The sequence below is a fragment of the Xiphophorus hellerii genome, chromosome 12 (assembly GCF_003331165.1).
Source record: "Xiphophorus hellerii strain 12219 chromosome 12, Xiphophorus_hellerii-4.1, whole genome shotgun sequence".
NCBI lineage: Eukaryota > Metazoa > Chordata > Actinopteri > Cyprinodontiformes > Poeciliidae > Xiphophorus > Xiphophorus hellerii.
In genome coordinates, this window is record NC_045683.1 from 25,311,969 (window position 1) to 25,322,846 (window position 10,878).

General features: G+C 40.2%; 1 protein-coding gene across 11 annotated transcripts in view; it reads left to right on the plus strand.

The window, feature by feature from the left end:
• ep400 (E1A binding protein p400) overlaps positions 1-9,173 on the plus strand; it is a 31,132-nt gene extending 21,959 nt beyond the window's left edge. For 7 of the 11 annotated variants that reach the window (XM_032577779.1, XM_032577783.1, XM_032577785.1 and 4 more), the window contains 17 exons: positions 34-263; positions 370-543; positions 618-665; positions 764-900; positions 1,316-1,372; positions 1,453-1,531; positions 2,032-2,199; positions 2,286-2,331; positions 2,415-2,521; positions 2,665-2,863; positions 2,955-3,067; positions 4,791-4,991; positions 6,438-6,582; positions 6,709-6,860; positions 7,038-7,202; positions 7,300-7,374; positions 8,120-9,173. In XM_032577779.1, the coding sequence (XP_032433670.1) occupies positions 34-263; positions 370-543; positions 618-665; positions 764-900; positions 1,316-1,372; positions 1,453-1,531; positions 2,032-2,199; positions 2,286-2,331; positions 2,415-2,521; positions 2,665-2,863; positions 2,955-3,067; positions 4,791-4,991; positions 6,438-6,582; positions 6,709-6,860; positions 7,038-7,202; positions 7,300-7,374; positions 8,120-8,422 (2,399 nt within the window). In that variant the 3' untranslated portion in view covers positions 8,423-9,173. The remainder of the gene's footprint in view (positions 1-33; positions 264-369; positions 544-617; positions 666-763; positions 901-1,315; positions 1,373-1,452; positions 1,532-2,031; positions 2,200-2,285; positions 2,332-2,414; positions 2,522-2,664; positions 2,864-2,954; positions 3,068-4,790; positions 4,992-6,437; positions 6,583-6,708; positions 6,861-7,037; positions 7,203-7,299; positions 7,375-8,119) is intronic. The other 4 variants (XM_032577784.1, XM_032577781.1, XM_032577780.1 and 1 more) reach the window with 4 other exon arrangements.
• Positions 9,174-10,878: the final 1,705 nt, after the last annotated feature.

Sequence of the window (10,878 nt, forward strand, 5' to 3'; positions counted from 1 at the left end):
CTTTATCTCAGCTGTACCCGTTTTGTCTTGCAGCAGCCAGAAAGAAGAAGAAGGGTCACGGGGAGACGGTCATTCCTCCACGCTCCCTCTTCGAAAAGGCCAGCATGCTCAAAGTTCGGCGTGAAGGCAAAGACCAGAAAAAGAACTTTTCCATCAAACAGCCTCCGTTTGCCAAACCGCTGCCTTCTCTGGCTAAACCTGCCATGGAGGCTGGTCAGGATAACCCAGAGTGGCTCATCAGTGAGGACTGGGCCCTGCTTCAGGTAACGGCTGCGCTCAATCCTCCCATATCTGTTTCTACTTTAAAAGAAAAAAAAAAAAATGTAACTTTTTATGACGCTGATGAAACCTCCTGCTATTGTTCTTCAGGCTGTGAAACAGCTGCTGGAGCTCCCTTTGAATCTGACAATCGTGTCTCCTGCCCACACACCTAACTGGGATCTGGTGAGCGACGTGGTGAACTCCTGCAGCCGTATCTACCGCTCACCCAAACAGTGTCGTAACCGCTACGAGAACGTCATCATTCCTCGAGAGGAGGGCAAGGTACTGAACGCACAGTCACCCTACTTTAAAACTAGACTGCCCACATTTGCTGATCGCGTTCTCTAATTTTCCAGTTGGTGTATGAGCCCAACCCTAAGAAGAAATCCAAGAGCATATATAAGGTACCCTTTCTTTTGAATTTTGGGTGAATAAGCATTTATTTACTGTTGAGGTCATTGTTTCACTTGCGTTAATATTTGTCCTTTTCGCATACGTTCAGTCTAAGAACAGCCGTCCTTTGCGGACCTGCCAGATCTACACACAGGATGACAACAGCTCACAGATTCAGCTGTACAGCAGTCGCTTTGAACTCATGAAAATAATCGCCAGTAAGCGGAGCCCACCTATCAAACCGCTGTAAGTGTTCAGTGATTAGACTGTTTTTCCTGCTGTTATTTTATCAGTTGGCATAAAAATCTAAACTGCATTTTATTAAATATTGGGTCCAATTCACATGTATGGAATTAATTTTAAATCTACATATGATTGGAATGATTTATTTATTTTTGTGTATGAATTGGACCTTTTTGTTTTGTAAATATCTTTAAGATTATTTAGTAATGAGCAACATTTAAAGAAATTCATTTGAGGGAATTTAGAGAAGATTTCATCCTCAAATTGATTAAAAGGCCCTTATATTCAGTACACAGTAGTCTTGTAAAGTTGAATGAGTTATTGTTGTTGTGGCACTTATGTACAGTGCAACTCTGATGATTTTTTTTGAGATCTTCATATTGAAATGTATTTATACTTTTATTCATATTATTCAAAGGCTTGGAATGAATCCCTTCCAGAAGAATCCCAAACATGCGTCGGTCTTAGCAGAGAGGTATGTTTAATATTCCTGCTTTCAGGTTATTTTTAAATGAATATACAAAAGTTCCAATCCACACTTATTTTTTCTTTCAGTGGGATTAGCTACGATAAGCCCCTACCTCCCATTCAGGTGGCCTCTCAGCGGGCTGAAAGGATTGCCAAAGAGAAAAAGGTGAATATCAACAGAATGATTTTTTTTATTTCCAAGCATTTTCATTTTGGGACACATCCAGGTCAGGAATGTCCTCAAAGGGCTGGTTATGGCAAAATGGGTTGTTAAAACCAATTCAATTGTTTAAATGTCTATAAATAACAGTCTCTCCATGCTATAAATACTATTTTAAACGAAATAATATTTAACATCTTTTCACACTAATGTAATTTGGCATAAAAACTGCTTTGATTTGACTGTTAAAATAAATCTTTGAGAGAAATCCGAATTTTTGTTTTTCATATTATTTACAGCTGGAATCAGCTACTGCTAATCTGTAGTCTTGGATTTAGCTATTGCCTACTTTATTAGTCACAAATAGGAGAAAGGATTGGTTTACATTTGTTTACCAATTTTCTTGACCTCCACACTGCTCTCATATGAGTATTGCATCCTCTAGCTTCCATGTTTTTATTTAGATGTTTGCAGTTGGTTTAGTTTTTTTGTGTGTGTGTTTGCAGGCCCTTGCAGAGCAGCAGAAAGCTCAGCAGTTGGCCCAGCAACAAGCTGGAGCTCCCCAGACTCAGGCTGCCGCCGGTCAGGCCCAGACTCCTGCTGTCGGCCAAGCTCAGGTTCCACAGGCTGCTGGGGTAACTGGAGCTACTGCTGTGCCCAATGCAGCTGTACTGGTGAGAAACATGTTTTGTCAACATTATTCTACAAATTATCCTATTCCTAGCCAAAGTTTAACACTATTATGTTTCCCGTTTTTTAGGCCGGGGCGATTAAAAACGCCACTGTGGGCACCACCATTCAGGCCGGTATGTTGACACACACATGCTTCTTAATACAGTGCAGTTGTTGTTGTTTCTGAAGTTAATTAATTTCTCTGTGTTTCTCCAAGCAACTGTAGGAGGGAATGTGATTGTGAACACAGGAGCTGGGATTCCCCAGAGTCCCTTCCAGGCCAATAAACGCCTGGCATCTCCAGTCATACCAGGCACCCTGTCTGTGAGTCATGTTCACTTGTTACCGCTTCGCCAGAATTAATTTACTGTAACACAAACAGCCTTTATTCTGGCAGAAACCAACCTTTGTCAATAGACGGGGGCCCCTTACGAGCTTTCTTCACTGTGTTGTCATTATCGATCCAGCCTGCAGGCATGGCTGGAGCCCAGGTGGTCCACGCGCAGCAGAGGGCCGTCGCTGCTACCGCTGCCCCGACTGAAGTGGTCACCATAGCTACAGGTGGTGTGAGAGCCGTGACCCCGGTGACAGCTTCTGCTGTAGTCTCTACTACGTTGAGCCCTGTACAGTCACAGACCCGCCCACTGGTCCCCCAGGTGACACCAGGTGTGAAAATAGATTTGTGCTCAAGTTTTTGTAATCATAGCATGATTTTTATTTTTTTGCTGAATTTACCCATCTGCCGTTGTCCTTCCAGCGCCAGGTATTCCGATGGCAACAAAGTCCCTTACTCCAGCCCAACTGCAGATGTTACGACAGCAGCAGCACCTGGGAGCTCCTTCTCAGATCAAAGGTGTAGGCAAACCTCAGGTATGCTGGCCTCATTATGCTATGGGTTATTCTGAGTTTTTTATGTATGCTACTGAATGTTACTTCTTTTTATCCCCATGTAGAGCAAAGCTTCATATGGACAAGTGTTGAAATTTACAGGGTGTCTGCTTAACCTTAAAGACTTTAATTTGTGAAACTGAAATTACAAAACATCTTAAATTTGTTTGCAAAAAATTAAGTTGGCCTCAAATTTGTTAATCACAACTCTTAAATTTTGTTGTTGGAGGACTATTTCACTCTCATTCGTTGTGGTTTCATTCTCTCACTGAACTTTTCTGTTAGACTAACCTTTGAGTTGCTTGCAGTCATTGTGATTTTGTTCTTTGACTCGAGGTGGTTGACGCCAACTGTTGGCTAGCTACCTAGTTTTTTTTGCATCATGGATAAGTGAAAATTTATGTTGACTGGACAATGTTTGTTTTTGCCACCAGGCTAGGTAAATTCTGTGCTTAAAAAAAAACAACTTTTAAGCTTGGCACTATGGGGGTTAAAGACCCATAAAGACTGTAACGACCCATATGGAATGTAATACAGAAGATTAAATCATTGTTTTTGGATGCTACTGCACACTTATTGTGTATTTTTCTTTTTTGTATTAATTTATTATTATTATTATTTGTTTCACTATTACATCAAAGCAATTTTCTACCATGTGAATGTGTTTACTAGCAATGGAAATAAAGTGATTCTGATTGTATTGTCCATATTAAAGAAATAAATTCAGTATTTAGATTTTAGCAGACTCTTGTTGCAACAGTACCTTGGAAAGGTCTTCACAACCCTAAACCTTTTCACATTCTTTTGTGGCACAGTCATAAACTTTAATGTGTTTAATATGGGTTTTATGATGCAACTACCCCTGCTGATTTGTAAAGCAGGGGTAGGCTAGTTTCTAAAGCATTTAACATCTCAGGGAGCAGTGCTCAACCGGTCATCCAAAATTATTGAAAGAGTACAGCAAAGCTACCAAGATGTTGCCTTGCACCTTAAATGAACCAGAGACGCAACCAAGAAAGTAATTTTAAATGTTTGCCACAAGTCATGAAAAGGATACAGAGCATATTGCACTGAGCAAGGCAAGAATTTTAACCTACAGTACAGACCAAAAGTTTGGACACAACTGTGTGTCCAAACATTTGGTCTGTACTGTATATGCCAAAAAGTATTTATTATGGAAAATTAACACTGTACAGTCCCTTTAACACACTATCTTAGCAGTGAGTCATGTTGTGAGGATGCATTTTTTTAATGGCAGGCGTCCTCAAGTTCAGAAAGAATGCCTGTTTAAAGGCCAGAGTACTTGAGAAAGTGATGGAAGTTCACATTTTAGCGGGACAAAGATACTAAACATACCGGCGGAGCTAAGATTTAATTGTTTGAATCACTTTTGCAAAGAAAAGTGAGCAACGCTTTCAGTCTCTAGCTGTGAGACGAACCTCGAAAGACGTGAAGCTGTAATGAAACACATATACTGACTGTTTCTTCCTTCCATTTCACGTTTATGGTCCATTACACACAATCCCAAGAAAACACATTGAAATATGTAGTAAAAATGAAAAACAAAGTGGTATGAATGTGATTAAATAAGATAAACATGAGGCTACACTGTAAGCAGTGCAACAGATTTCTTTGTGAAAATTGTAATTTTCAGTGTAAAACAAATGCATCCTTTTCCTAAGTCTGTTTCTGTTTGTTCTTACAGGAGTTATTAAAAATGCAGAAGCATAAGGGGCCAGGACAGCAGGTAGCGGCGGCGACGCAGGGTGCGCAAGCTGGCGTGGCCCAGCAGCCCAGCCAGGTGCAGCCCGCTCAGGCTGGCCAGGCCAGTCCTCAGCTAGCTACCGTGGCTGCAGCCAGACCTGGAGCCGTTCTCGCTGCAAACACGCTGCAAGTGACCAGACTGGTAAGAGTATTTAAAAAAGAGAGAGAGTATACTCTCCAAAGATACTGAGCTGCTATGAATGTCGCATTTAACCAAATTTTTCAAATCAACATTCCATCAAATTTCAAAACCATGTTTTTAGGATGCAAAACCCCCAAAATGCAATCAATTGATACAGGATACCTGTGGAATATACTTGTAGCGGCTGGAAAAAAGGCAATTACAAAAAAATGGATGGTGCAGAAAGAACCTACTGCTGGAGAATGGGCTCAAATAGTGGCAGATATTTACAAAATGGAAAAGATAACCTTCACAGTTAAACTTTTTTTAAAAAACATTGGAATAAATGGGAAAAATATCTCAATATATGCCAGAAATAATCTAGGATTTTTTTTTATATGTGCTTTTATTTTAATTTTTTGAGATAAACAAATAATTCAATATGAAAGGATGCCACCTGACTTTAGTTTGCACTTCATAAACAAAACTCATTGATTCAAAGTAATGTTTTGTGAATTTACAGTTTCGTATATCGATACACCTGTTATAGCTACACTCTCTGACCCTGTTAGTTTGTTTTTTTTACTCTCTTCTTTCTATGTATTCCTTTTATGCTCCCACAAACAAAACTTGGATAGAGATGGAAGGAAATGATCTTGTGTAAAAGCCACATAGACTTGAAAATGAGCCATGCTTACTTGGCATAGCTTTGGTTAAGCTATACCTACAAATTCTGTCTGTGAGATATGCCAGGCAAAATGTTGATATCAGTATCTGATCATTGAAAAATAAAAAAATCAATATGAAAAAAAAAGAGAGAGAAAGAGATGGAATAAAACCTCTAGAAAACACAACACAGATCAGCCGTCATCACACTGCATATTTAATATAGCCAGTATTTTGGGCATATAAGGAGCAGATATGCATCAGGGGAACTTTGAAATTTTTCTGCTCCATTGTCACTTTGCTGCTAGCAGTGTGTTTCTGTACTGTCATTAAATTCCTCTGGCTTGTTGTTGGAAAACTCTAGGAAATTACTTTCGAATACTGAAGAAAGTGCAACCCGGGGGGGGGGGGTGTACAGAAAAATACATTTTGCATTATCGTATTTTACTTTCCCTTTGCCTATGACACAACAAAAATAAACAGTTCAACTGTGCTGAATTAGTTAGTTAATTCAGCACTAACTGAATCCAGCAGTAATTCAGTTAGTTCTGGATGTTTACGCCAAAACGTTTTAGTGGCTGCAACAAAAATCAGGGAGAAGAACTACGTGTACTTTAGTTTTTGCCAGAGTACTTACATTAACATAATTAATCCGAACACGTTCTTCAGCAGCATCTCACTTTTTTAAAAAAACTTCACACAATCCTTGCTCATTTGAGGAATGTTATCTCCTTAAATGAAAACGCCAAGCTGGTAGAGTAATGGTGACATTTTACAACTACATCCGTTGTGCTTGTGCAGACTCGAGTGCCCACTCAGGCCCAGGCAGGACAGACGGCTCAGGTGACCCTCACCAAGCCTCCGGTGGTGTCTGTGCCGGCAGTAGTCTCTGCGGTGACGACGATGTCAGGACTAAGTGTGGCTATTAATCAAGCACAGAAAACTGGTGAGTCTTAAGACTTTTGATTTCTTTTCCCCAGGAAAGCACTTTTATTCTCTTTTTAAATATGCTGCTATGATCAATTCCACTTGATTTTGTGTGTTTGTGTTTTGTTTTTTAATCTCGTTTTAGGGGCCCCAGTGCTGACGACCGGCTTCCCCCAGATGCAAGTCCAGCAGCTGATTCCGATGAAGAAACAGCAGCACCCGGCAGCCATCCAGGCCACCGCAGCTCAGCAGAAAGCAGGGCAGCCTCAGCAAGGACAGGCCGCTGTTCAGCAGAAGGTAAAGACGCCACAACTACAAACCAGGGGATTCTCAGTCATCAGTGCTGTCAGGGTCTTGTTTATTTCATCGTCAAAGTCAGATTATTCAGAAGTGTGATGTGTGTAAGACAAATCTTCATCTAGCATAGTCAACCTAAACTCTGTGTATTTTATTGACTGTACCTTTTTTGGGTAGATTGGTGCCCAGCAGGTAACGATGCAGGCGGCCCAGTCGGCGCAGCAGCAACAGAAGGTGACCTACGCAGCAACGCAGCAACTCCAGCCTGGAATCAAAACCCAGTTCTTCACTACTACGTCCATCGCCCAGACCCAAAAACCAGCCGGAGCCCAACAAATCCAGGTAGATTGGTGCTGTCTGATGATAAAACACAGAACATAAGGCTTGCAGGTATGCAGTCAGTGTGTGTGCTGATGTAAGAGTTTGCTTTTTATTATAGGTGGCTAAGCTCCCACAAATAGTGCAGCAGCCGGCTGTGGCCAACATTCAGCAGATTGTGTCGTCTCCCCAGCAGGTGAGGGTATACTGACTGTTAATTATAGCTGCTAACTTTCCCCAAACCTGAAGTATTCCGTTAATAGCAGCGTAGTACGGACTAGAGTGTTGGTCGGACCTAAAAAATCCAATCCAGCCCATATGCACTGACCTGACTAATTAACTTTAATTATTGGCCTGAGCCAGCAGTATACCTGACATATTTTAGTTACGATTTTACTGTTCTCATTTTTAGACCACCATTATGTAAACAGTGTAAGTTCTCCCATTTTTAGCTTTTGTTTAACGTTTGTATTTGCTGCTGCCTCTTGTCCAGGACTCCTTTGAAAAGAGCTTTTTAATCTTAATGGATTTTTATTCTAGTAGAAAGGTTAAAAAGAAAATTGAAATAAATTCTTCCAGCTCCACCGTGTCTCTTGTAACCACAGGGAGAGTCGAGTGCAAGTCGTCTGGGATGTGTGATTGAAAGGATCGGAGCAGCGTGCACGTTTTATTTATTACTTTTTTTATTTCCTCAACAGGTTCAACTATCTACTCCTCCATGTAGACTATAAGTCGATGAACACAACTTTATGTTGTGCATTCTCCTTTGGATTTCTCTATGCTGTGTGTATTGCAGGCTTATGAAACGCCACACAGAAGCCAGAGCCCGACCCGACCATCAACAAAATAATTCGGGCCCGACCCGGCCCATAAATCTAAATTCCATTACGAACCACATCACCATGGTGATAAACTACTCTTTGTTTGTCTCATGACCCCAGGGTCAGCCTCAGACGGTGACTCTGGCTCAGGCTGCTACGTCTGGTCAAGTTCAGATGATTCCTACAGGGACGCCCACAGCTCAGGTGGTTCAGCAGAAGATCATCCCACAGCAGGTGGTGACGCCCGCCACGCAGATCCAGCCGCAGAATCCGCACAGCCCCGCCCATCCGCCCGCTGCCCCCTCTGCCGCAGAGTCCCCCGGACAGCTGCCCGGTCAGGCCCAGCAGCCCACCAAGAATCAGGCTCGCCAAGGGGGCGTGAGAGCCAAAACGCCCGCCAAGCCCAGCGGGGGGAGCAGCTAGACATGCCGTGTTATGAAACCACTCTCCAAGTGTTTTTTTTGTTGTTTTTTTCCCTCTGCAGGTCACATGAGGTTGTTACAGATCCCACAACATCTAAGTCCTGAAAACCAGCCACTGTCTTAATCACAACAAACCCTTTGTTTGCCCTCCTGTTTAATTCTAATCAATATTTAGGGTTTGTTTCAGAGCTAATAGCTGATCAGCACTGGAAGATCAGTGACGAAACAGTGATCCGGTCTTATTTTGATTTAAATGTATATTATTTGTTATCAACAACGTCAATATGAACCCTACGATCAGCAGCTCAGTCCACCAAACATTACTGGTCTTTTTTTTAATGAATATATGACCTAACAAGACAGCTGGGGCTGAGGGTCGAGTCATTCTGCGTTTGGGAATGAGCTCGTTATTAGTGTAAGAGTATTCATTATTAGTCCCCTGTACGTCCGATTCTGTTGTCACCTAGATGATCGAGTGGACAACAATGGTCGCTCCTTTAATCTTTTTTTTTTTTTTAATGTCCGTAAATACACTGTAAACATGTACTTTAGTGTTTTTGTGTTTTCTCACTACTTTTTTTTAATTGATGTCAAAAGGAAAAAAAAGACCCTGTAAATATCAACAAAACAACATTTGTACTTGTAAAGTAGTTGTGTTTTCATTGGATTTTTCAGCCTAATTGTAATAAAGTGTTTTGTTTTTATACACAAATTCATCTTTTCCTTTCATTAAAGTGTTGAAAGTATGTAAACATCTTGAGTCTTCGAACTCTATGACAGCACATTGGTTTTATCTTGTACGGCACATTTCAGGTCAGTCCTTTACACTATAAAACATTATGAAACGGCAATAAACATTACATTTTGTCAAATGCTATCAATTAAACATCCAATATATTGATCAATTTTCCAGCTATTATAAATCAATGGTCACTCATAAAAACTCATATTTTTAGCCTTTAATTTCTCAGGAAAAGAAAATGAGTTTAAATTAAACTAAATGCTTAGCAACAATGTCCTAATCATGTCCTTATAACATGACATCCTGTGCTTAATTGTGGCTATTTAAAATGGAAATGGGTGTGGAGGTGTCTTTAATTTATTCTTCAACAGACATAGCTTTTTCTTTAACTATATGTCACAAAAAATATGTTTAAAGAATAGAGTCGTTTTATTCTTGAAATAAAACGTATCAAATATTTTAAAAAGAAGAACAGGCAAAGAATTCTTTTTTTTTTTTTTGCTTGATTGTGTCTATTTCATTTAGTGATATAAACAAAAATGATCAACTTGTCATTTCTATGTAACGGACATGTTTTGTATTTTATTTGTTATTTTGTTTAAGGATTAGAGATTCTTCACTGAAAGGGAGCCACCTTGCAAAGTCTTGAGTTATTTTAAAGCCCTACTGTATCTGACGATGTTGGCAAAAGATCACGCCGTTCTGTATTTGACCACATGGGGTCACTCTTTCACCGCTTTCCAGCTGTCTGAAGAGGCCCTTGCTACCCTTGATTTTCCAGCTCACTGAAATTTCCTGTCTGCTCCTTAGAGGACACCCTGAGTCCTCTCTCTCCGCTGACGCGCCGTAGCCGCTCCACCATCACAACTAAACGAGTCAGACAAGGGAGGTGAGGTGGAAGAAAGGGCTCAGAGATGAGCAGATGGGCAAAGCTGGTTCCTCTGGCCAGGATGTCACTCCGCCCATTCACTTCAACAGATTAGTCAGACACAGATAAATTGCTTGGATTTTTTTGTTTGTTTGTTTGTATGTTTTTTTAGAACGGCATTGAATTGTTAAATACAAAAAGTACTAATTGTGCGTTTAAAGTCTTTGGTCAGATTTGAGATTTTTATTCAATTTTTAGTTTTGATTAATAAGTGGTTCTGTATACAGTGGCCTACAAAAGTATGGAGTAACTTTTTCTCATGTTACACCAAAGCCACAAACTGCAACGTATTTTACTGGTCTAAAAAGTTTGCTGTCTCTTTGTATTCAATCCCAATTTGTCAAGAGTTGTAGAAACCATCTCTTCTCCTGCAACTACAGCTGAAAGTTGTTTACAGTGATACTGAATAAATTAAAGTGTTATTGAAAAGTTTATTTATTTTAGTAACTCAGTTCACTAAACACATAATGTCCACAGACTGATGTGTTCAAGCCTTTATTTCTGTTCATTAGGATGCATTTCTGCTTACAGATAATGAAAACATGACATTTGGGACTAACATTACACGAGGCCAAATGAAAAACATTTTTTAAACAAATGTAGGCTTAAATTAAAGTATGTTTAATACATGTTTAAGATTGTTTTAATCTGACAAACCATCCTCATCAGAACCCATATTCTAATTTTATTGAATATGACTTTCTGTCTGAACCGGGTTTGGATAGACACTGAACATTTTGCATATTCTTTCTTGCTAATTAGCTAAAGCTCTGTCACATTAGATGGA